This window comes from Aythya marila (assembly GCF_965140915.1).
Source record: "Aythya marila genome assembly, chromosome: 1".
Lineage (NCBI taxonomy): Eukaryota > Metazoa > Chordata > Aves > Anseriformes > Anatidae > Aythya > Aythya marila.
The window spans coordinates 110,896,820-110,923,519 of NC_139042.1; the positions used below are offsets into that span (position 1 = coordinate 110,896,820).

The 26,700-nt window shown below is 36.6% G+C and overlaps 1 protein-coding gene across 8 annotated transcripts in view; it reads left to right on the forward strand.

Annotated features, from left to right (window-relative positions):
• The window catches only part of DCAF6 (DDB1 and CUL4 associated factor 6), an 86,003-nt gene that overhangs the window by 3,101 nt on the left and 56,202 nt on the right, over positions 1-26,700 (forward strand). For all 8 annotated transcript variants that reach the window (XM_082779707.1, XM_082779710.1, XM_082779712.1 and 5 more), the window contains exons 2-6: positions 9,735-9,796; positions 13,590-13,682; positions 18,953-19,138; positions 23,557-23,670; positions 24,672-24,807. In XM_082779707.1, the coding sequence (XP_082635833.1) occupies positions 9,735-9,796; positions 13,590-13,682; positions 18,953-19,138; positions 23,557-23,670; positions 24,672-24,807 (591 nt within the window). The remainder of the gene's footprint in view (positions 1-9,734; positions 9,797-13,589; positions 13,683-18,952; positions 19,139-23,556; positions 23,671-24,671; positions 24,808-26,700) is intronic.

The window sequence follows — 26,700 nt, forward strand, 5'->3', positions numbered from 1 at the left end:
TGTTATTTTCCCCAGCTTTCACTACAGTTGTATTTCAACATGTGGCGTCTTAGTCTTTGTAAGTAACACAGAGGAGGAAGGGCCAGGCAGTGTTACAGTTACCATCTTTGTAGTTGGTGATGGTCACAGAGTATTTAATTATGCCTTCATCTTTAATTCTTTGCATAATGCTTTTGATGTTTAGTTATTTTCAGGTGTGCTGTTACATTTCATGTCCTAAACCTCTTGCATTACTTTTCTTCTCCAGCATTTATTAAAGAGACTGCATCTGTCACAGCTAAAAACCGTAATTAAGAGAAGTGTTTTATGCTGCTTTTCCTTCTGCAAGCCTAGCAAATTAACTGCTGCTTGAAAAAGGAGCTCTGTAAATTTGACTGGTCCGATCACAAGGGCTCAAATGACTGCTCTCTTCATGCAAGTCGTTTAGCTTCCTGATGTACATCTTCCACCGTGCCTCACCCTGTGTGTGCCCAGCAGACCAGCTCTGTATCGATGTGTGCTCACACACACCAAATGCTTCATGAAGCTGAAGATTTTTGAAAAATGCAGCTGTTCTCCCCAGATTTGCCTCATTAACGATGCTTTCTGAATAACAGAAAATAGCGGAGTCAGAATTGAAGTTGGCAGTATGATAAATGAACAAGAGGAAAATATTTCCTTGAAACAATACCAAACACCTTTAATGTGCTTAATCTATTACATGTCTGGCAGGCAATTTTGTATGGCCGTTGGATTTTCAGTGGTTGTGTAAAGAAGTTTAAGATGTTTAAGAGCATTTACAGGAAAAGAATGCTGCTTTTTAATTGTTAAAACACCAGAGAGTAGAGTGAGTAGGTATTGCCTCAAGCTGGCTGTGTTTTTTTTTTCTTTTTTTCTGTTAGTAAAAAATACTGTACTCAGTGAGCCTACAGATGGGCAATTGAGTGGTGTGTCACTGAGACCTGTTGGTAACAAATTGGGTTTGGAGAAGTTTAATGAAGAGACTATGTCTGAAGCAAATTCCCTGGTACAATCTCATTTAAGCTGGTACCAAAGAATAGACAGGCACAATGCATATGTATAAAAGCACTTTTAAAAAATGTTGGGGTGATCCTACTCCATAAAGATTAATGATTATTTTTTCTAGTTCTAAATAAATCAACTGAGATAATCAAGGCAGCCACTTTAACGGTTTTAATAGAGTGATTTGTGGAAAGCAGCGTTCTATTGATAAAGCAAAATAAAAAGTGAATCATCTGGAGAAGGCAACAAATAAAAAGAAGCTGGCTGGCTATAACTCGATACGTACCAGAGAACCAGAAAGGGATGTGAGCAAGGAGGCAGGACAGAAGCTGGTTCAGTATTTCTGGTGTCTGAGCGTTGAATGCTCAGTTCTCATTACGCTCTGTCTGGCTGTCTGTTGTTACCCCTGTGATTATTTCACTTGTAGGTGAATTGAGCTATGGGAGGGGATGTGCCAGAGCCAGTTGTGCCTGGAAGTAAGTAGTACAGCCGTGTGGCATCACAAGGTGGAAATTTGCCAGCCTCTTTTGCTGCTGCCCAGGGGGTCTTTGCTTGTGGTTGGCCTGACCTCACCTCAGTCACATCTTCCTTGTGTGCTGCTGTGGTTTGATTGTTACAGTTTGTGTTACTGCTTCTGTCTCCTTAGTTTTGTCCCACCTTGCTCCTACTTAAAGTAGGACTTCTGAAGTGATTGTCAACACTTTATTACACTTGCTGTTAAAAAGAAACTTGGTACACTGGAAATGGGATTACTTGCTGCTTTCTGTCACTTCTGAAATAAGAGAGTGAGATTGATAGGAATTCAGCTTCTATGTATTAACATCAATTTGTAGAAAAAAATATTTTCTGTCCTTCAGAAATTCAAGAGGCCTTTTGAGTAGTTTTGTCACCTTTGCATGACATGAGCTAAACTATTTTACTTTTCTAAAAGGGATTAACCTTTTGTGTAATATATATAAATAATATGTAATATATAAATAGTATGCTGTAGTCCCAAGACTTAAAATATATATGCAGATATCTGTGCATATATATATATATAATATATATATATATATATATGTCCATACATATAATCAGTCTTAGGATGGAAATATATTTACTTCATATCCTTTGGAGTCTCAGTCTTGTGCAGACAGCTGGAGACTATAGATCTGTGTGCACTCTAATATCTTTTCATTCTCTGATTGCAATATTTCCATTGAATTTACACTGTATGCTTTTAAAGACACTCTTTGTACAAAAAATGTATTTGCTTTGTAAGTGACTGCCTGTGTCTTGATCCTGAGTGCTTCAGACAGTTTCGTTGTTAAGTTGCACCTTGATCTTGTAATAATGAACCTGGGATACATGAAAGCTGTCTCTTGCTGCAGAAACAAATCGTGTACTAGATTTGTATTTCAAGATGAGGCAGTGATGTGAGAGATCCCTTTGATATCTTTTTTTTTTTTTTCTTTTCCTTTATTTCCTTCCCTGCAGTCTTCCTCTATCTGGATTGTTTCCATTAAATGCATTAGGATAAACACTGAGCACATTTGTGTTTGGTCACTTCTAAACTGTTGCACTGCAATACGACGAGTTCTTGTGACTTCACTTGTGATTCCTGATCTTCTATGCTTTGAATGTCCCCAAAATAGTCCAGTAGGGTATTACTGATCATGTATCAAGAACTAGTTGATACTTGAGACCAGCCCTGTCCTGGCAATGAGGAAGAAGATCAGTCTGTATATAAAGTATGCCAGTCTTGAAAGCAAGCCGGATTTTTTGGGAATGAAATGCAAGTCTCAGCTTCTTCTTGTCCATCTTTGAAGCTCAGTGAGTCACTGAATCAGACATGTCCCAGATGCTTTGGTATAGGTTGACTCATTAAATATTGAGCATAAATATCATGAGATAGAATCTGAGTAACATCTGTGAATTTTAATATCGTTTTTCGGTGATGTGCAGGCTTTCCTCAGGAGAATTGAACATGTAAATGCTGCTGCTCTCTATTTAGCAGGAGGAAGATGAGGGTCATGCTTCCCTTCCTGTGAACTGAATGCGGTCTGAGCTGTCAGCAATGTTTGTCCGGCCTCTGTTCAAGTACTGAAACTTCACCACTCTAGGAAACTATTGCACAAAACCAAAAAAATCCCTCCTTTTTTAGGTTACATTGCTTTGAGGTTATTTTCCCAGTAGTTCCCATTATTTACCTTTCCTAGGAAAGGAGGAAAAATAAGGTTCCTTTTTCATTTGTTCTTATTCTAGAAACACTGTTACGTCTTGAAATCTCTCTTCAGTAAAAAATGACTCTCTGGAGTTAAACAACCAGTTGTGCTGGTTGTTTTTGTCATTTACATGCAATTTATTGCACCAAGCAACTTTTAAAAGTGAGCTTTTTTTTTTCCTGTTAGCCTTTGAATCCCCACTTCTAATCCAATTTACGTCACAGTGTTGCTTGATAGTCATCTACTAGCAAGACTCAGATTTCTACTTTAGCTCAACTTCTGATGTTGGCTGTTTTTAAAGTCTAATCCTGGGCAATTTCCAAGTGCTTACGCTTGTAATCTCACAGTGATATGTAGCTCTATCTGCTGTGGGGTGCGTATATCTATGTCTATTTCACATCTTCCCCCAAATATGACAGTTTACAATTCCCATACTGCCTAGGATTAGACAGTATTTTTTAATTAGGTAAGTGTGCAGAATAGTAAGAGCTTTAATTTGGTCCCAGCCTGCCCAAATTCTCAGTTTTGCTGAGACATCTTTGTGGGAAAGGCAGGCTGCTTTTTTTTTGCCAGAAGGCACGTCTCTCTAGATATGTCAGTAAGCTCCTATATAATCACTTCCTAATCTGTTTAGAAATGTGGGTTGAGTTAGCTTAGACAACTTTAAATAGGAGACTTTTATTTACCCCAGAACCTTGGTCCAGAATGGGCAAGGGAGTAACCACGTGGTGGTGAGTTGTGCTGGCTGCTGAAGAGGCAGCAGCCGCTGATGGGCACCAAAAGGTGAGTGCGAGGACTGGCAGCAGCATTCAGCCTGCTTGGATGTGCTTAAGAGCAGATTCCCCTAACTTTTTCTTTGCTTCCATTTTGCATGCTCTGGTACTCATCTGAAATGCATGGAGGTGGCAGAAGTTTGTGGTTCTGCTGCCAGATGTCTTCACTTCTGCACTGGGGCAGTCATATCCCCATTTCTGCTTCACAGACATCCTCTGCTCCTGCTGAAATACTGAGCTTCTTGTTACCCTTGGGTGCTACAAGAAGCACTTGAGAAAATGACACAAAGTACCTGATGTGATGAAGTGTGTTTCCTGAAGTTCTGCGAGCAAGGCCCATGTTACTCCCTTCATACCACGTTAATATTGTGGTATGTTAAGACACATCCCAACTTGCAATAACACCATTTCCTCCAGCTTGCAACATCCTGCACGCTGTTGCTTTTTGCCTTCAGTTAGTGGAAACCTCTTCTAAAGAGAAGAAAACAAGGCTCAAGTGCAGTTTTCTTCATCTGATGACGATTCAGTTTCATACTGGTATCTGTTTTAGAATTTTGGGCTGTTTATGTGAGACATGTTTTAATGCTTGTGGAGAAAACAGAAAGTGGTTTTGCATTGGGTTAATCATACATGTATATCCGGTTCATCACACAAGCTATTTCTGATAGGTTTGTGTTGAGAAAAGTGTGTTGGTACCTGTTATCTTTTTGCCTTTGGCTTGCTGTTGCATAGATACAGCTTCTCCTTGTATTATTGCATAATTTTTATCCTTAGCTCTGTAGAAATTAGAAATATCACATAATATACAAATTTCCAATGCCTTTTATCTCACTGAGTAGTTTGTGTATGATCACTGCATTACTTTAAACAACTGAATGAATATGGAAACTGCACATTTTAATTTCTCCTGTTGCAGAACCACACTGATTTATCTTGTGCTCAGCTACAGTCTGGGCTGAGAGCAACACAAAAGACTTTACTGTGGACAGCGTGAATGGGACAGGATAGCTGTCAGAATATGGTGTACTTGTGAATGAAATCCACTTAGTACTTGCCACTATGGCATGCTCGCTCTCGGGCCAGTACTTACAATATGCTGATAAATGCCATCTCTAAGATAAGTAGGTTTGCACCACACTTGTGCCACTGTGAGCACCTTAGAAATTGACATTAATTCAAATGAATTTGATATATTAAGTATCGTTGAAGCATAAAACATGGTAGATATCAAACAGCCATTAAACAAGCTGTCTGTGATGATTTTCTCAGCTTTAAAGCTTGTGGTCTTATCAGTGGTGGAGCCCAGTGGAAGCTTATATTCAGAAATGGATACTTTCAGAGTCTGAAATACATCTGAAAAGCATCTACAGACACTTCTGCAAATAACTCTCGTCTGTGTCATTGCCTGTAGTAACTTACTCTTGCAGTTTTGGTAGAAGAAAACCAAAATGGAAGTGTTTTCCAGAATGGTTATTAATTACCCTACAATATATAATGTTACTGAGACGAGTATTTTAATTTCAGCAGATCTCACTTTGTATTTCTTTTGAGATACAATTCTGTATCTAAATGCTCACCAAGAGACTTTATGGGCCTGCTGGATTGTAAATCAGGGCACGTTGTCCTATCTTATGTAGTTTCACTCTTGGTGTTAATATGTGAAATTTCTATGTTTCTTTGTACATGAAGCTTATTCTGAAGTATGTCATGGGTTTTAAGTGCAAGCTTGATTAACACTAAGTCATCTGGTGCTGCGTGTTCTGTAACAAAGCTCTTGCAGATTAAAATGGCAAGTAGGTATCATATCTTCATAGAAATTAACATGCGTTCAGACCTTTAGGCTTGATAAATTATCATTAAAAGCAGAGAAGAATTTAAGTTACCTGTTTTGAACTTAAATCATAAAAAAGCAGTTGTCCATTGTAACTTGAAAGTTGTTTTTTTTTTTTTTTTTTTAAGGTTGATAAAAGCAAGAGTTATCGTAGGTTTTTGGCATTCATGTAGTAGCCCAGAAGAATTAGGAGATATAATAGAAGGGCTCGATCAAAGGGCTGTGGGGTCACGCTAATGGATTTGGTTTCTGGCAGTACTGGCAATTCACTCTCTCCTTTGATAAGCTGCTTTCATTTCGTGTGTCACAATCTGTGTCTGTAAAACGGGGCCACTCTCAGTCTGTGCAGCTAATAAATGTTTTTCGAGATTTCAGTTCTTTTTCAAGGATTTTAATATTTCTCGATGAAAGCTAATTTAGTGCTTATTGTGTGTAGTCCTGTTAACTGCATGGTGTAGTTCTGTTTGCCATGTGGAATATTCATAGACATTTACTAAAGAAAATCAGCGTGTTGAGATGCAGATCAAAAGTTATCCTCAATCATTGTACAAAATTTGACAAAGCCCAACAGCTACCAAATTTACAAATTATCAGGACTGGTCATCTTTTTGTGAGTTAGATTTGCCAACACGTAAACACTATGCTCAAAAATCAAGAGTGGCTCTGAAATGCTCCTGGAGTGCAAGATAACATGTGCTCTGCATTGGGAACAGACGCTGGCTCTGTTTCAGTTTTAAAGTAGGGCATTTCAAATGTCACAGCAAGCGAGCACCGAGGGACTTGGCCTCGGGAAGAGCTAGTTTGCCATAAACGCGCGTTCATTTGACAAACAGGATCTATTACTGCTTTTTGGAATAAGGCTTGGCTTTCACGGGCTTGTGCTGGTGCAGCTTTGGATCAAAGTTTGGTTATATTGCTGTATAGCACAAACACACTTTCTGGTCCAGATCTTCTTCATGAAATGATCTCGACTTTTTCAATAGGGAATTCTGGAGTACAATTTCAAGAATACAAAGGTCTTACATGCTTGAAGCATTAAACTTCGCTGCTGTCATCTGTTTTGAACTACCACTGAGTACATCACTTAAAAAAGAGAGGTACATGTACTCTTGCCAAAATACCAATGTAGAAAGCACCTGACCAGCAATTTCTAAACTGAGGATTGTGACCGAAATCGTGTCATAACTGTTACACGTGGGGAATATGAGGGACATGGTGGTATTTTAGTATTTCTACCAGAAGTGAGACTGGACCTGTGTATATGTGCTCAAACCCCAGAGTTAGGTAATTCTCCAGAGGGGCGTGTGTTACAAGGCGTTGTTTGGTTTGAAGCTGTGTGTAGGGGAACATCCTGAAGAAATACTTTAAAAGTAAGTGTCTGCAGTTTCTCTTTTGCCTGCTTTCCTGTATGTAAGTTCACGTGATGAGTGCCTCAGGGTGGGGCTTCTTCCACGCATAGAATGTGGCCATGCAAATGGTCCCATAGTCTCTAGCTTAAAAAAGCTCAAAAGCTTAGTGATGTACTGTATGGAGGATGGCACCATGCCTTTAGGCTTCTGTAGTGTCTCGTGGTTGGTGAAAAAGGGTGGATGGACAAAAACTGAAAGTCTTACTGATGGCTGCACTGAGAGGGATGCTATCCCTTGAAGCTTCAACAGTGTATCACGTCTGTTGAAAATGGGTGAGAGCAGCCCTGGCTTGAGAGCTTTCCAAATTTAGGTGTGTAAACGCTTCACAGGGAGGTCACCATTGCCAACTGAAACTTCACAGTGCTTTGTTGGTCATCGGTTATTTCTCAGTAGTTTCACCTAAAGGGTTTCAAAGCAACCCTCTTGTGTGCTCTGTTGTCCAGTGAGGTGATCTGTGCCATGGCAGCTTGACCACTTGGTCCCTATCATAAACAGGCCTTACTTGCATAGGGGAAATCGGGTACTGAAGCATCCTCTCAGACGTGAGTTTTTCATTCTCTGGTGGCACGTAGTTGAGGGGAAAAGAAACAGTTTCTGGCTCTTATAGAGCCTGTATGCAGTGTTGGGGAGGGGGGGGGAAAAAAAAGTCAAACCAAAACGATAGAGGTCTTGACGCCAGAAACAAGTACTTCAGGGGCTTTTGGCAAAAGACTGTATCTGCCCCATCTTCTTAGCTGGAGGGAGAGACAGGAAGGCTGCCTTCAGTGTAAGATGGAGGGAACATGTAGCCACTGCGTTACGTGAATGAGAATGAAGGATTTGCCAAGTGTCTTGTCACCCTGGAAAGCAGAGCCCTTGCTAAGGGGAATTTGGCTTTCAGAAAGTATAAGGAGTATAAGAGCTGTGATGCACCTGGAGTGAAATGGGGATGCAGCCTTATTAATCATTTATTAGCAAGATAAGTGGTATTATGTTTTTAATGATAAAAATGTGGAAGTTGCATAAATATTCAGGTGACAAGTAAGAGAAAACCCTAGTACTTATTTATGGCTGAAATTTTTAATCAAACCAGTAATTTTAAGGAAGGTATTGCTGCAGTACAAGGAAGATTTCACCAACTGCTAACTCAGCTTTTAAAAACAGCAAATGCAGAGATGAAGTTTTCTTCAGATCTGTTTCTTCGTGCAGTTCTGTTTTTATTTTAGGGAAAAAAAAAAACATTTGGGATCTGTTGGTTCTAGTCTTGAGTGATAAGATAAACTGGAAGCAATCCGTTCTGTTGTCTTATTATTGGGCTGAGTAGTTTATCACATAGAAAGGTTTTTGGAAGCAACGCATTTTAACATTTCTTCAGTGCCCCTTAGTCGTGTTTGTTTCTGTACTATCTCTGTTGAATGCTCACTGCACCGCCTGATTTATCTGTAGATAACAGCCCACCAACAATACAGAGAGGGTGTTGGAAAGAAGTTTAACTCTACCCCTTCTTTAACTCATACCTCGTACTCCCGGTCAGGTGCTGGGGATTGAGGGATCAGGCATGGATATCAGGTGGTCTTTTCCAGTTCAGGATTGTATCTGGGGCAAGTAAAACACACAATGAGGAAATAAGTAGATAGAGGAGAAATTATGGTCCCAAATTTCTATTGGAGTGCCAGAGGCAACAACACTAGCGCTGAGATGGTCTCTCCTTGGAGCTGAACCTAAAGAAGTCACGAGATGTAGGGTCTTCAGGTGTGGAGAGGGCTCTCTGATGCTGCAGTTTCTTTCCCTGTCTCCTTAGTTTCCCTGAAGGGAAGTTAATTGTGACTGAATTCACTAGGTTTGGTATTCAAAAACAGTACAGCCTAGTATCTTACCTAGAGTTTTGTTCTCAGAGCTATACAAATACAGGACAAAATAAGATAATGTCCTTTGAGCTTAAGAGGCTTTAGGATTTTAGTAAAAAGATCAGGCTTATCAGTGTTTTCCTTTTCTGAAAGTCTTTTCCCAGGATTATTAAGTTCATTATAACCTGTTTTCATGAAACAAAGTTACTCTAACCTAATATCTCCAATTTGCATTTAGATTAAGCACCTAGCTTATGAAGAGGTCGTGTTGTTTTCAATGCACTGTTTTACTTTCTGCTTGAGACCTAAACACGTGCCTTTGCATGCCTTATATGATATGTCATACTTCTAAAACTGTTATACTTGCTGTCTTCAGCTAAGTTGACCAAAAAACCCATAGGGTTATTTTCAGCTTTCTAGCTATTTTCAGGAGAAGTGTCAACCTGTGAACTGTGCATGTCACCATTTCTACACTCTTCTTAAAGGTGATGGAAAAGCTAGCAAATGTGATGCTTGTCTTAACATTTGTGAAATGAGAATGAAATGAATTCTTTCAAGACTTAGATTTATATTCCAGTTCTTTCTTGTTCAGGTTTTTACCCGTTAGTGCCTGTTAGTATGGTCTTAATTAGCTTCTTCAGTGTTACTGTTTTAATAGAGTATGTAATGAGTATTTTTCTTCACAGGGAGAAGAGAATTTATCCAAAGATTAAAACTTGAAGCAACCTTGAATGTGCACGATGGATGTGTAAGTGACTTGTTGCTTTTTTTTCCTTTGTTTGTTAAAAGATGTTAAATTATGACTGTTACCACAATAAGAGTTCCTTGACTTGGGAATGCAAATACCGTGTATTAAAGCTAAGCTGGAAACCTCTGTGTAGTGAGACCTACGTTTGAATTCTGTAGGAATTTGTTGCTTCTTAAGCATTTGCCAATTCATCTTTGAAGAAAAACAAAATCCGATTTCTATACTTTAATACCCATCCTGCTATGGGAACGAGTTAAACTCCTATGTCAGGAAAACACATGCTTATCCTTTCAGTTAGAACTAACCTTAAACTTTAGAGTGGAATCTATAGCAGTTTTTGTGCTATGTTGTGGTATGTTTTTTTTTAATTATTTTTTTTTTTACTTAAATCTCTATTAGTGTTTTAAGTGTCTGGTGCAGGTGATGCTGGCTTAAATACCAAATGCATTAATTTCTCTCCCTCCCCTCACAACCAAAAATGTTTTATGAATGACACTGTGTAGAAAGTTACTTACCAGTTTTTGTATTTAAGATTGTAGCAGTGATTTTTATTTTGAAGATTCTTTTCTAGTAGTTTTTCATCTCCTAAAATGTCCTTAGGAGGAATGTGGTGGTGCCTGAATCTACCTGATGAATATGTATTTGAAAATGCAGTTTGAGTTTATTATGTGAGCTTTTAACAAATGCTTTATAACATGTGCCTAACTTAATTATTTTGCTGGGTGGAAAGTGTTTTTATTCTGAATTTTTAGCTTTATATATAGGTGTTTAAGATATTGTTACAATTTGAAAAAAGGTCTTTAGAAGTTAATCTTACAAGACACTGTCAACAACCATTCAGTATCATTTCTTACTACTTGCTTTAAGAAAAACCTGCAAAATAAAAGTAAATGCAGAAATAAAGTAATTGCAATCTGTATTCTTGCAGCATTAATATTGCCCTAGCATCTTTTTGTTTGGGATGCAAAGATTTCTATCTCAGAGTTTAGGTACCTTAGCCTTTGAAATAGTGCAGTTTTCCACTCCTCTCATCTCTTACCTTTGTTCTTTAACTTCACTTGAACAGACTTCTAGCAGTAATACGTGAAGTAATTGAATTAATCTACCTAGCCACCAATGTCTGCTGGGAACCTGATCACCCTTCCAGGGTGTCATTTGCCTCTTTCAACACGATTCACGTTGTCTGAGTGAGGTCATACGTACCCGTACCCCACAAGTTGCTGTTTCTGGGGTTATGTCTAAAGGGAGCTTAAGGTGGTGAGGAGCTCAGCTGCAAATGTGTAAAACTCAGTGAGATGCTTTCTGTGTGAGGTAGCCAAATCTGACAGAGATTTTATTTCTTTGTTTTTTGTTTTTTTTTTTTTTTATTATTTTTTTATTTTCATTTTTTTTGTATGCTGTTGATCTATCCTGCTTACAGTAGGAATGAGGAGTTTGCTTTTTCAGTCTCAAGGATTGGCAGCACTGCCTTCTGCATTGTCTTTGAGGAAAACCCAAAGATAGTAAACTTATTTCTTAACTATTCAATTAATGAATTAAAAGTGCTTGCTGCTTCCTTTCAAGGCTAGCAAAAACAACAACAACAAAAAACTAATTACACACCCTCTGACTTTTTCATCTTCTGGTAATTTTCTGTCATTTGTGTTTGCCATATCCTGTGCTTTGGCCCTAGCAGGAAGAATTTCAAACTCCTTGTGTAGTGACAGTAACATGATGCTTTGAGTGGCCTGAAGGTAATAGATATGTAGCTTTTCTATACTGTTTGGAGATACAAACCAGTTTTCTAGCCAGTTCTCATTTACAAGGTATTTTAATAGTGGGTTTTCTACCTTAGAATGGGACATGAGGACTTATTTTTTTAAAATCTGCTCTCATTGACCATCTGGTTTCAGTGTCCATATACATATTTACTGGGGTTATTATTCGCTGTTGATCACTAGGATCTACTGAACACTGAAAAGTGTTCTGTATTAACTGGTCAGTTATTGGAAGGGAGTAGTCACGGGGGGAGTAGGGGAAGGAGTTGAGCTCATTCTACTGAAAGACTTCAGTGACTTTGCCAGTAATGTTGACAAGTTGTTCTGGTACAGATTAAAAAGGCAGTATAGTGTGCAGACTTCTAGCACACATTTGGTTAAGTCATCTCACTTCACTTTTTTTTTTTTCTGAAGTGAGTTTGGCTTGGGCAGGGAATGCTGAAATTGCTCAACCCTGAATGAAATCAGAATTTAGAAGGAAGACATTGAAGTCTTGTTTAGGCTTGTGGAATTGTAACTCAGATAAATGTGTCTCCCATTTGCATCTTCCTATATTCTCTTTGCTTTCCTTTTCATCTTTTTTTTTTTTTTGTCATCTCCCCTCATTTGCTTAATTAGGCACTTGTGATCACCCTAGTCATTCTTTTTCATAACTTCTCATTTCAAATGGACATTAATAGAAATTGAGAATATGTGGGATGTGAAGCAAAACTGCAGTGTGGAGGCAGATTTGTTGTACATGGATTTATACACTGACAGAATGATGTTTGCTTTTCTGTTCATTTCTTAATGGTTCTTAACATTGACTGCTGCTGTGCATTGTGCCAAGCCTGCTATAGGCATGTCTGTTGTAATGCTAAGGTCTCTCTTCTTCTTTTTTTTTTGAGTGCCTATTAGAGTTAATGTAAAGCTCCTCCATGAATATGTCAAGTTCTGGTAATTCCTTTTGCTTGCCCATGTGCCCGCGTGATCCATCCATGTGAGCACCTAATTCTCATTTTGCAACTTTGCTTAATTAAGGACCCCAGCTAAGCTTCTGCTTAAAATAGTAACTAAAACAGGTATTTCTATTTTAAGCAAAAAGATTTCTGTCTTTCAGGCTTAGATTAAGAATGAGACATTTGAATGAAAAAGGAAGCACAAGAAAAGGACATAGAAAAAGTGGAGGGAGGCTTGACTGACACATCACAGTACAGAAGTAATCCTGCTGACAGAAAAGAGCCAGCGGAAAGTGTTGATGGCTGCTGTTTGACAGCTAAAGCTATTTTAGGGGCTATTTGAGATAAGAATGGCCATGCACGCAGTCTCTGGTGCTTGTGCACGAGCTGCTGCTTGAAGGCAAACCTGCGTACTCTAAGGATACTTTCTGAGCTTTCTGGATTTTGTGTGCATTTACAGCTTTGTTTCATTAACACAGTATTAAATGCAGTCTTATGAACAGGAAAATTGGTAGGGAAATATATTGTAAATTTTCCCCCAAATGATCTGCACCACACTGGAGGATTTGGCTTTCCCAGCGTGCTCACGCTTCTCAGGAGGGGGAGATCTGGGAGGGGTTCTACAGTGATTTTTTTTTTATTTATTTTTTTTTTTACCTGGGAAGGTGTGGTGACCAAGAGGCAATGGACGCTCAGAATTTGGGTGATGTGAAGATGTAATGATGAGTGCTTTGACATCCTCTAGTTCAAATTCTGAGAACTCTGTGGAGTATATTTGCTACAATAAAGCACTTGAATGTGTAAAATTGTGGGACATGAGGCCTTTGTGTGAAGGTTTAATTTTCCTGATGGACTCTTCAGGAGCAAAGGGAGCAACTGAGTTGTAAATGGAGAGGCCGTAGGTAAAGCAGGTGATTCCCTTATCAGTTTATTTTAAAAGTACTTTTTGTGTGTGCTAGCTGCTTAGAAATTAATTCATTTAAATTGCATTTGTTAACTCCTTTTCTTCGTGGTGTTGGATAAGTATATTATTTTGATGTTTTAATATTCTGAAAATTGTAATGCAAGTCTAAACAGATTTTTTTTTAATTCATGCAGGTGAATACAATTTGCTGGAATGATACAGGAGAATATATTTTATCTGGTTCTGATGACACCAATCTGGTAATTAGTAATCCTTACAGCAGAAAGGTAGGTTTGTTTCTGAATACTTATATTTTTTCAGATATGTTTTAAGGTGTTGTTTTTCAAGAGCAACTAATTTTTATCTGATGAAGATAATATCAGGCACTTTATTCTCATTTACAGAACACTATAAAACCTCACGGTGCTTAAAAAACTTAGTATTCTAATTCCTTGTGACTTTGGTATTATCCAATTTTACGGTAGGTGGTCTGACACAAAAGGAACAAGGTCTCACAACAGATTAGTGTCAGAATTAGCAGTACTATTCAGTAATTGTGAAATCTTTTAGTCAGATGAATTGTTTATTTTAGCTTTAAAATAATATATTAGTTTCTGCTGTGTAATATACTAAGTTGTCTTTTTGTGTAACATTGTTGAAGTAAAGTGTCAACCTTTATTAAAAAGTTATTACCATTTGAAACAACATTGCTTTGGGTTTACCCATATGTGGATAGAGAAATTGTGCCGAGTTAGGGGAAGCAGGTTTGTGAAGGTAAGTGCTGTAAAAATCTCTGCTTTTCCACTTCTGCACTGACATGAGTTAAGGTCCAGTCAAGTGACTTCCACCACATAGCAGCAATGTTCTGTACTTTGCTTTTGAGGGGACTGTTGGTAGTTTGCAGGAACAGATACTCTGCACATATCCTTCAGTCCTGGGGATCCTATGCAGCAATGTTCAGGCGAAGTCTGCACTTCCATGCTTCCTCAGAACTAAACTCAGAACTTTTTGAGAAATAAACCCAGAAGAGGCACTGAAAAATTAAATATAGAGACGGAAACAAAATGCATGGTTGGTATGATGGAAGAGAGTTTTAATAGGAGGTTATGGAGGCAGCAATGAAGAGCTGTGATGGGAAAACAGTAGTGATTTGGAGTGATGCCTACTGGTAAGGCCCTTTTCCTTACTTCCCCAAATGAACCATTGCTTCCAAACTTGATCTCTTCATTTCAGTTGTTGGTGCTAATCTGACAAAATCCAGATCAGTGTCATTAGACGAGGGAAGAAAAGGTGTCTGAGACAGCTAGGAAGAGGGTGAAGGATATAATTCAAAGTGAATGTTATTGGAGGGACTTTAATATATCACTGTCTGGCAACTGTTTAATTATCTTATTCTATAATAATATTCTAACACTTTAATATGTGCAGCAACTTAAACTTCATGTGAAGAGTTTGTCCCTCCTCCCCCCCATTGTGTACTACCACACCACTTAAGAGAAATGAGAAATGTAGGAAAACAAAAAATCTTCTGTTTTTAATTCAGCTGAGTTATTTTATTTTTTTTGAAGTGCATTTGGCATAACAGTAGAGCAGATAGATTTTTCAATACATGCAAATGCAATTATAAAACAGCAGGTACTAGCAAAAAGACCTAATAACCAGTGTTGTTCCTCAAATATAGTAGAGGTATGATTTTTATTATTATTATTATAGTTATTTTATTTTTAAATGACTGTTACAATTGTGTTAGCTTATTTTCTCTGGCGTAAATAACAGAATCAATAGAGAACAAATTGGAATTGGTACCAGAGCTCTGCTGTAATTATGTCATCATGGCTGATATCATTACTACTGTATTTTCTTCTATGAGCTAGCTGGATTAGCTAAAATAGACATCAGCCATCAATATTGTCTTCTGTGGTAGTAAAATATTCTGTTTAATAAGGAAGCATTTATTCTTGTTTACTTGTCATTTACACCAGCGCTGAGTACGTAAGTCCAGTTTTTGTTGTGTATGGTCAGATAGAGGTATTGTTACTACGTGCCTCAGAAGGAGAAATTTTCCAAATAATATTTCTCAAGTTTGAACAGGTTTTATATTTGTGTTGTTTGTGCATCTGAGGAGGAATGTATTACTGTGACTTTTAATAGTAATGGCAAGTCTAAATCAAAAGAGAAGTGCTTTGTTGTACCTTGAGATGGCTGAGAATATTTCCTTTTGTGGATCCTTTCTTTCTCGTTGTATTTCACTCTACCCACTATAGACTACTTACTTCCATCAAAATAAATGTTTTAGACATCTCAGTATATGTTCCATCCCTGTTCCCTCATCCACACACCCCCACACCCAAAAAAAAAAAAAAAAAAAAAAGAACTGGCTGGAGCTAAAGCTCTTTATGCCATAAGTACAGAAAGATGGGAATTTGTGTATTTACATCAGGTTGAGCACTCAGTTTTCAAAGCCCTTAAATGTGGCCTGAGACTTCTCTCAGATGACTGTGTGTACACAGGACTCTTACCTGTAGTTACGCTCAGGATTTTTAAATCTGTAGCCTGGTTTGCCATCAGAGAGGGAAAGGGTTCAGCTTGTGACAAAGTATTGTAGAGGCTTTGGAGTGTGCTTAGCGAGACTGGGAATTTGCATCTTTTCCAGAGTTAGAATTGCTACTTTTCACCTGAAGATGAGAGGCTTTGAAAGGGACAAAGAAAATACTGTTGAAGTGGCTGGATTGTAAATGATTCGGTGCTAAATATCTTGAATGAGATCTCTAACTACATCCTGAAAGACTTAGGAAACCACTGATATTTGATTCAACAATATTTCATTTGTTTCAACAGGCCTCTTTTCAGAAGGTGAGCTAAAGTGGAAGATAAGTACAACCACTTTTAAAAAAAAATAGTTTTGTTTTTAATGGGACTTAAGACTTCTGTTTTGTTCATTATGGCAAAAAGGAAAACAAAGTCACCATAAAGAGTTTCCATCTGGGTATGGAAGTTAAACATTTCAAGTTTAAAAAAGATGGTCTAGTAGCTGCCACAAGTTCTGAAAGTGCATGATCAAACAGGCAATTCCATAGCTCATTCCTTTTATAAGAAAAAGGCCAAACAACAACATGGTGGGGAAAAAAACAGCAACAACAACAAAAACACAACTACAAAGAACAACTTTTTACTTCTCCATTTACTTTGCCAAAACCTGCTCATCTTGTGTAGTGTTTCTTGGAGCAAAATATGTGTTGTTAGGGAAGTAGTAAGCTTCTGGGATTGCTACATAAATAAGTAATCATGTCCCTAAGATGTACTCTTTGCTCTTAAGACGCGCAATTTGAAATCTTGAATTTGTTGCCTCTTCAATTGATTTTCTGTGTAATGTATTACTTAAGCAATTGCAAAAGTTGTGAAGATATTTGAATTATAGCTAATCAAGCCTTGAAAAATGATTTTTTTAATCTTTCCCCCTGATTTTACTTGGTTGTTAATTGTTGGTAGCCTATTCTACATTGGTAGTAAAATGCTCCAATGGAGTAAGACAGTGGCGTTTACACTGTGTAGCTAATGCTAGGCTTTTGGGGGTTGGCTGTCTGCATTTAATTTTCTCATCAACAGATGAGAAAATCCGTTACAGCCAAAGGACAAGCAACATTTTTGTAACAGGTGCCTCTCTTTTTCCTACCTCTAAGGCAGTGTAATAACCAGAGCAGAAAAGGATGTATAGTGCAAGTCAAGAAGGCCATGGAAAATCTGCAGATAATGAATGCTGTAATACTTTAATACTCATTATTGCAATACTACGCAACATAGTCAGGATCTCGAGGGACAGGCAAGATTGGGCTGGGTTTGCCTGTGACAAAACTCTTTCCTTTACTGAGAACATGTCACCACATACACGTTTCTAAATGCTCTTTCAGTTTACTATGGAGGAGAGAAGAAGAAAAGGAAAGAAAAATCTAAGTTTATCCAAGCTTGAGGGTAATCATCAAATGTAGGTCTCCATATCTACGTTGAGATCTGCATATGGGGAAAACTGAAGCAGCAGATTAAAATAGATCAGGTATTGACTGAATGAAAAGCAAAGGCATTAGCTTGGGGTTTGTGAGGAAAAAAGGTAAAGTTTCAGGAAACACGTGTAATTTGATGAGACAAGGATGAAAAGAATAAGGCTGCCTTACCTGCTTATATTCAGTAATAGGGAGGAAGAGTGGAGAACTGGAAAGGAAATCTAATATGGTATAGTTCAGACTTTTACTAGGGAGATCAAAAAGGATTTCTTGTCAGGTCAAAAATATTTCTTTTACAGTAGCAATAACTGAAATCAGGAGTGGGATTGTCAGATGACACCTCTTTAACCCATGAACTAGTGTGCCTTATGGACTCCTTGTTCTAAGTTACTTCTTTGAAACGAGTTTCTCATTTCTTTTGAATATCTATTTTTTTAAGGTTTTCAGTTAAATGGAGAAGTCTGAACAAATCTAAATTGAGGCACATTTATTGAAATAAGATGAATTGATTGTATCTCCTGATTTTTTTTTCCAATAATGAGCTTTGTGAATCCTAAAATAGGCAGATACACAATCTTTTTTGTGTGTGTATGTGAATTGTTTAAAAGCCATGAAATACTGTAAATACTTGTAACCTTGTAAAATATTACGCAGCAGCTATTGCTGACAGAGCAACTACATTTGCATAATGTTTTCTTTGATTAAGTTAATTGAGTGGAAATTTGGAAGTGATTTTGTTACTGTAAACAACTTGGTATATATCATTAGTAGTGGTAAAAATGCAATTTGGTTTAAATGCTACAGACCGGAAAAATAATGTAAGTACAGAATGTTCACCAGTGTACAGGAGAGCACATGAATGATTTTTTAAGTTCTAATAGCCTAATCAAAATTATGTTAGGAAACATAAAGAGTCATCAAAAAATGCTTAAAAACAACTGTAAAGTAAATGATATGCTTCTCTGCTTTACTGTAGATGGATGACATTCATTGAGACTGAATTAAACTTTTAGTTTACTGCCTGGTAGTCATGTTCTTAGATTTTTATTTGACTGGTTTCAAAATATCCTTTCTCATACACTTCAGATCTCATTTTAAAGTGGATTAATTTTAAGGGTAGTATCAATTTTTAAAGTCTATAAAGTTGGCTTGGGTTAGAATGCCTTATTCTTCTTTACCCACAGCATTCCAGATCTTTTAAGTGTCTCCTCACTGCCATGCAGGGTGGCTGCATTATCCTGCCCTGATGTTTTACTTTGAGAAACCCAATGTGATACATAGCTAGCATTTTAAAAAGACAAGGTGGCAGGTGCATTCCAGTTCTTTCATTCTGCAGAGTACTTTGGGCAAGCATGTAAGTGAATGTCTCTTGTGGGACCAATTTGTTCTTAGAAGAAACTTGGTGTAAAGACAGCTTTTCTGTTCTATTGGCATTAAACTATTCATCACAGGCAGCCTGTACATAATTGATGCTTTATAGTACAAGAGTCTATTATTTTTCCATTCTTTATTTGCTTGAAAAAGGTTAACCTGATACAGCCTATCTTTTTCTTTCATAGGTTTTAACAACCATTCGCTCAGGACATCGGGCCAATATTTTTAGTGCAAAATTTTTACCATGCACCAATGACAAACAGATTGTATCTTGTTCTGGAGATGGGGTCATCTTTTATACTAATGTTGAGCAGGATGCAGAGACCAACAGACAATGCCAGTACACGTGCCACTATGGAACCACCTATGAGGTACCTTACAAAAGTGTATGATAATTTTAAAACAGCTAGAACACGTTTTCTTGTATTGTTTCACAAGGTTTTAATTAGTCGATGAAAGCTTTATTTCAGTGAGAATTAAAGAACCTTCCTTCTACCTTTTTTTTTTTTTTTTTCCTTACAGAGTAGGTTTTAAATGAAAGAGATTTTATCTAAATGAAGGATTTTCCAAAAGGGAGTGTGATTAAGACCACTTTCTTTAGCAACATAATAGCTGAATGAATCTTCACTAAAATAATTCTCTGCAGAGCAAAAATGGCTTAAATTGTGCTGTGAAGTTCTTTCTGGAGTTGGTGATAGGGAAAGGGGCGGTGGCTATGTTTCACTTCTTTATTTTTATTTCATTACCCTCCCCACCACAAAAAAAAATAAAATAATACTCTTCATCAGTTTAACCCTTTTTCACAATTATAATCTGAAGAAATTGTTATTTCAAAATGTATGTAAGTAACTTAATCTGAAAATGTATTTCAAGTTTTAGGCAATTTCTGTATTTTGTCTTATATTAACAGTTTATTTGTAAATTTAGATCCAGTGTTTCCAATCTTCACTTGGAAGTTGTGGTCATATAAATAGGCAAATGAAGTCTTAGTTCAGTTAGCAAAATAGTTAGATTTACCTACTTATTTAAATGACAGCAAAATCTGCTGTTTGTAAAACTTATCTTTAAAATAGGTGAAGTCATGCTATTTTCTTCTTATATTATGAATGTTCGATTTTAAAAAAAAAAAAAAAAAGTAAGTTCCAAATCCATTGCTTTTGTTACTATTTAGCTCAGATTTCACTGGAAATTCTTACATCTTTTTCTTATTTGTATGTTAAGTGAACAAAGTATTTAAAAATCTCTGCTAGATTATGACTGAATTTGGGTTGTATGAAGAGGTTGTGTGAGCAAGTAAGATGGCTGAAGCACTGCTAGGATTCATTTTTGAGCACGTAACAAAATAGTCCTTACAGTTGATATTAAGTGTTCATTTAAAGGATTTGTCAAGAAACATCTTCTGCCTGCCAGTGACCTTATAGGTCAGTCAGTCCAGCAAACCCTGTGGTATTATTCACTGAGTAGGTGTTTATGGGATTGTAGGTGTTTTGTTTGTTTTATATGTTTGTTTTTGCCCGGGTTTAATTCAAAATTGTAGTCTAAGTACTAAATTTCAGTTTTGCAAAACTGGACCCCAGGCTCACGTCATCTGCTTTTAGTTTTGAGATTGCTTTGACTGAGAAACTGCCGCTCCCTTTGAATAGCATCAGTCCTGTGGCCCTCGGCCAGAAGCTTAAACTGCCTCAGTTGCCGCTGAAGCTGACTATATATAGCAGCGTGCATTAGTCTTTGGGTTCTGCAGATTGATTGGATGTGTTCTGTGCCTCAGATAAAGCCTGCCTTTTCATAAGAACATCTGGAGACAAAGATGCTGTTTCTTAAAGATGAAGTGTCCTCAGTTGAGGATGGGTCAGTGTTCTGGCTTCTTGGGGAAGTAAGAGCCTCCTTGCCAGCTGGCTACAGACTTGGGGAGCAGCCAGTTACTGGCTCAGCTGGTACCTCTGTTTCCTGGGGTATGGTATAAAATAGCTTTTGAGCTTGGGAATAGGAGAACAGTTAAGGACACTGGACTGAGGAGACAAGTGGGTGGTGGCAGAAGTGTCATTAGAACAGTGGGCTAGGGTGCTTGGGAGTTTCAGGGTCATGGGTAAGCTGCTATGAGTACTGCAAATGGAAGTGCTGATAGCAGCATAAGTATTGCCAGGGAAAGTCACTGTGGCAGTCCCAAGTTTTGATTTGCCTGAACTTGGGTTAACCAACAATTTGGTTGATTACATGAAGTGACTGAAACTAGCAAATAATGTGAAAAAGAGGGCATTACTGTTGTTTTGAACGACAGCATAGGATACTGTTTTGGTTGTCTTTAAATACTGTTAATGGAAGGTATGTCCAATTCCCCTATATGACATATATTTTAACAAGTGCCCTTTTGACATTAATTATCTTGGTCTGCTTTGTACCAAGGTTTAACATAACAAAAAGTTAATAGTTTGAGCTATCTTCAAAAAGTTATATAGGTTTATAAAATATTTTGTCAGGAAAAGGAACTTTGATGAAGACTCTAAGTTCTGTTACTGTGTCTTAAACCTGTTTGATACTTGAACATCAAATGTCTGTGTTATTGTGTGGCGTAGCAGACCTTTTTTGTTTGAGCCTTGACATGTGAAAGTACAATGGAGTAAATGCAGTTCTTTTGAAGCAAATGTCTGACACAGCTTCAGCTTCTGGCATAATGCAACTTCATTGCTCGTAGGTTTCTGGAGTGGGAAAATCATTTAAAATTTTGTGATCTTACAGTTCAGCTGTATGTAACCACATCATCATATTAAATATAGAACTTTGACTCACTGGATTCTCTAAATACCAAACGCTAACATAATCTGGCCTGGAGGTACTAATTCTAAATTTGAATGTGATTTGGATTTATATTGCGCTTTAAACTTGGAGCTTCAGACATTACAAAAGCATCCATTGAAAGAGAGTAATTTGTGTAGATCATTACGAACTGTGAGATAATTGGACAATCGTTTTTAATTCTGAGGAGAACAGAGTAGGTAGAGATGGAGAGAGAAGTTCATGAAACATGTTTCTGGAGAATTTGATGTTTATACAAGGCTATTGCAAGTTTATTTTTATTCAGCCAAGTGCTTTTCTTTACTACTGTTCCTGTTAATTCTATTTTAGGAGAAGAAAGTACAACTCTTACCTTCACATTTTCTATATAGTAAAATTATCACATCACAATATATTTTTTTCAAGTTAATGGAATAGGCAGGAAAAGATTTTTTTATACGATGTTTGAACTTAAATATGTTAACAATAATTCTTAACTATTGGGGTCTGTACCTCTCTCTTTCTTTATTGTAGTGCTTATAAATCAATTAGGATGTTGTTAAGCACCATGCATAAAAACTTGCACCTGCAAGTGTAGGTATATATCACATTTTTACATGTATACTGTAAAATAGTATCATTGGGAACAAACATAAACCATAGCTATTAGAAAAAAGTTTACTGTGTTATACCATGTTCAACAGCACTTTTGGGACCAAGTAAATGTTTTTAAGGCAAGTTTTGCACCACAACACATCAAAAATGCTGGAAGGATTTAGTAGACTGAAGAGCAATTGCTGTCTTTCATAACTACACCAATAAAATAGTTAACGTGAGTAAATGTGGAGAGAAAGGTGCTCTTTTCAGTATGTTATGCTGATATATTGAGGAATCATAGTCATAGCTCAGAATTTTATTGTTCCGTTGTTATTAAATACTTGGCTTTGTTCAGTTAAATTTCTTATTTGTCAGCAGTATAATTTGCCACAGCATGCATTGTTTTAGTAACATACTGAGCATTACAAGAGGAATGGTTGAATCCTGCAGAGATTACATTTGTAATCACATTTTAGGTAGAGAGAGTTACAGATATCTATAGGTTATTGTTATTAAGAGTTTGAAGAAAATAATTGCATAAAAAGCATCAAAGAATCTTTTGCTCTGTGTTGAATTACTGTATTACACTGTTATTGATTTTGTAGCTCTATGAAACATATTGTTGAAAAGTGCTATCCCTTAAATACCAAACAAAGTATGTTGTAGAAACTGGTGGAATTTACCCACAATACTGCTACTATCAGTAACTTCATAGAAGTTCAATGATATTTGGTGTGTGTTCATCAGCCTGTGTTCAGCCTTAGCATGTTTGCTTGCCTTTTTATTTTTCTGAAGAGAGCTTCTTAAATGAAGCTGTAGACAAGAGACACCAGCTGAGTCTTCCCTAGTTTGAGCAGGGCCAAGATCAGGAAAATGGTGCAGTACAGTGCTCTTTTATAACAACAATAAAATGTGTTGAGGGTAGGTTAGTAACAGTCTTTAATGCATAGTTGCTTCAGGGGATTTTTGTGTATGTAAATGAATGATTCAATGGAAATAAAAGCCATTTAGTACTTTGTATGTCATTCAGACTTCTGAGGGTTTTGTTTTTTATTGCCTTCTGTTACTTGATGGAAATTAAACTGAGCTTCTGTTGAATTATTGCAGCAAATCGATTCTTTATCTGAAAACTAATAGTAATAAATCTATGTTGCTTGTTAAAAAATAATAGAAATAAATGTAAGATTCAGGCTATTCATTTTTCACCTTGTGCATCATACTACGCAGTTTATTTTCAGTAGATCAGACCTTTTCTTGAACATGAAGATATATCAGCATTTCTTCAGTTGTCTTCTTTGTGTCAGTAGAATTCATAATTTGAGTTGTAACTGCTTCAGTCTTTGCTCAAAATGTTGATGTTTTTCTTTTGAAATTAATGGCATTTTCAGAAGTATTAATACTTTTTTTTTTTTCTGATCAGATTATGACAGTACCAAATGATCCGTATACTTTCCTCTCTTGTGGTGAAGATGGCACTGTAAGATGGTTTGATACTCGAATCAAAACAAGTTGCACAAAGGAAGATTGTAAAGATGTAAGAGTGAAATCTTTTAATAAAGATGACCTAAATGTAGAGCTGTACATCATACAAACATAGGATTTGAATTCTGGTAAGGCTTTTAGAAATAATAGATTTCAGGGTCGTTGGTGGAGATGACAACATATTTCCCAAGAAACAAAAAAAGTTTGGGCATTTTATTTTTATTTTATTTTATTTTTTTTTTAGTATCACTTTAGGATCTTTTTAGATTATGAACTTTGGTGTGATGATTCAGTTGTGGTAGAAAAGATTCTACCTTGAACCTGAATCTGTTGGTTTTGATTACGTCAGTTACAGTAGAGTGCAGAGTTGGAGGCAAAAAATTATCTTGGAAAATCAGCTGCACCCTTGTGTTTTTGACCATCTTTTTTTCCCTCTATAAGGAAAGATTTGATAATGATTTATACTAGATCAAATTAATCATGGGTAATACTCTCCAGAAGGTAAGGTGTTAGTTGTGTCTGCTGTGTTTGGAATGCAGAAGCAGTGTTGAATTGAAAAAACACTTACACTGAAGTGTGATTTCCTGGTTTTAGGAGTTTCTTTGAATCCCAATCATATTAAAATAAAATTCTTTATTCAACGATCTGCCCATAGGTGAAACTTACTCTAATTCTTAGATTCTTTCTGTGTATTTGGTCCTCTTCCAGCTAAATCATTATTTGTGTTTGCATAGGAAAATGTAACATGCAAGCTAGTTTATAAATCTGGATCTGTTATGCTTATCTGTTCTCAAATGTTTGTTCCTGTAGTTTGTTTTTTGTTATTTTTTTTTTCTTTTTCATTTGATCTCATTATATATTTCCTTCTCTGATAGCTTTCCTTCTCTGTAGTGTATTTCCTGTTTGGAATGTTTATGGCCTACCTACACAAGGCCAGATCTGTTTTTCTTAAAAACTCCTTGACTAATGAGCCTGTGTCTCAAAGTAAAAAGTAAAATTACACTTCAAATGCTCAGAGCTATTGTCTGAATGCTGTATTTTTGTTTGTTCCAGGATATTTTAATAAACTGTCGGCGTGCTGCCACTTCTGTTGCTATCTGTCCACCAATCCCATACTATCTTGCTGTGGGTTGTTCTGATAGCTCAGTAAGAATATATGATCGGCGAATGCTTGGTACAAGAGCAACAGGTGGGAAACATACAATATAGTAAGCTTTTCTAACTATTTGCACTTCCAATTTCAGGTTCTTTTTGTTTGTTTCCAAAATAGATGGTGAATGACTGAAGTGTAATACTGATTGAAGTGTAGGTTTGTTCTCTGAGAACTGTGCTTTCTAATAGTTGAGTCATTTCACTTTAATATTTGGTAATATCTTCAACTAAGTAATCAATCTCTTTATCCATTTTAGAATACGTTATATACTGAATGGAGAAAAGGACATTCTGTCATGTCTCTTCCTTTGTCTTGAAACATGTGATTTCAAGATTCCTAAAAGCAAATAAATGCAGTCTGCTCTGGTCTACTCACATTTTAATTAAAGTCTTGCCTTCTTATATTCTGCTGTGCTGCAGCGTGTTGTTCCTTATAGGAAGGGTTCTTATGAACTCCATAATGTCATTCAATATGTTTAGCTTTGCAGTTATTGTTGCTATATCAAACATAATTTAACTGAAAAATTACAAATTCCTCAGATGGAAGCATGCATCAGATGCTTATCTAAAAGATTTTTATAAAAAACTTAAAGTGTCAAGCCACAGTGCATATGCAATTCTAATGTATCTCTTACTCATAATGTATGATTATGTTTGGACATATGTGCGAATTAATATACATAGCTGTGTATACACATTCATAAAAGTAATCAGTGTCACAATCTGTCATTTCTTGCAGCATTTCCTGCTGATTATTGTGATGGAGGAGAAAGGAAACAGTAAAGATCACTTAATAAACATTAAACAATCTTCTCAGCTGGCTAATGTTCTTACAAGATTTCTCCCTTACATCATAGTGGTCAGCAAAATTCTGTGAGAACTGCCTGAGGAACAGATTCTGGGGAGGTTGATTAAAAGGTACTATGTAAATGTTAGATCTTACTTTTCCCCTGAAGTTTTGTTTAAAAACAAAACAACAAAATAAAAACAAAAACAACAACTTTTTCATTTTTATACCTACTTTTGTAACAATACAACAGTAAGATGAATTTGGGCATGCAGGCCCATAGGGGAAAGTAGAGAGTAGACAAAATGTTGAAGACTAGTTTTTCTGGTACTGTTGGTGTAGAGTTTAGTGCTTCACTGTTGTGTTGCTTTTTTTTTTTTTTTTTTTTTTTTTTTTTTTTTTTTTTTTAAGGATGAGATATTCCATGATAATTGCTAGTAAGCAATCTGCTGATTTACCTCTTAAACTTTCAGTTTTAGTCCTTATGCAGTGTGAGATGATAAACTCCGAACTTGTCAAGGACAGACTTTTGCACATGCTGAGCCAAAACAGACATGCTGTGCAGGAAAGTTTTGTGGCAAATGTTGTGTTTTTGGAACAGTTTGTTTTTCTCAATTAGTTGTCTTATAGGTAATTTTAATCTGCTTGCAAGTTTCTAACTCTAGAATTGAAGATTGTTTTAGTGCATAGAATGGAGGTGAGTTACCGTGCAAGTCTGATGTATCATGTAGTTCTGCAGTCTTAAAGGGATAAGTGTTATGTCTCAAGGAAAAACTGATAATTTTTAGATCATTTGGGGGAGTAAAGAGGAGACAGATGTCCTTAAATTTTCAAAGTTCTGTAGAATGAATTCCTGATTTGTGTGGTGATACGTAGTTGCATTATTGCTGTGTAAATATGTTTTCATACATTTCAAAATTTCCATTTGTATTAAACTTTACAGATAGTATCCACACACCATCATGTGATGGGTGATTATATGAATATACTTGTGTGTATAAATTTTCATCTTTCTCTATAATTTACATATAGAGTGTGTAAACAAAAAATAAAATATACTGGAAAGATCTGATACGTTAGTATTCCGAACCAAATTATTGCAAAAGCTACAGATTGCTTAGGTTTTCTCAGGTCATCTTTCTT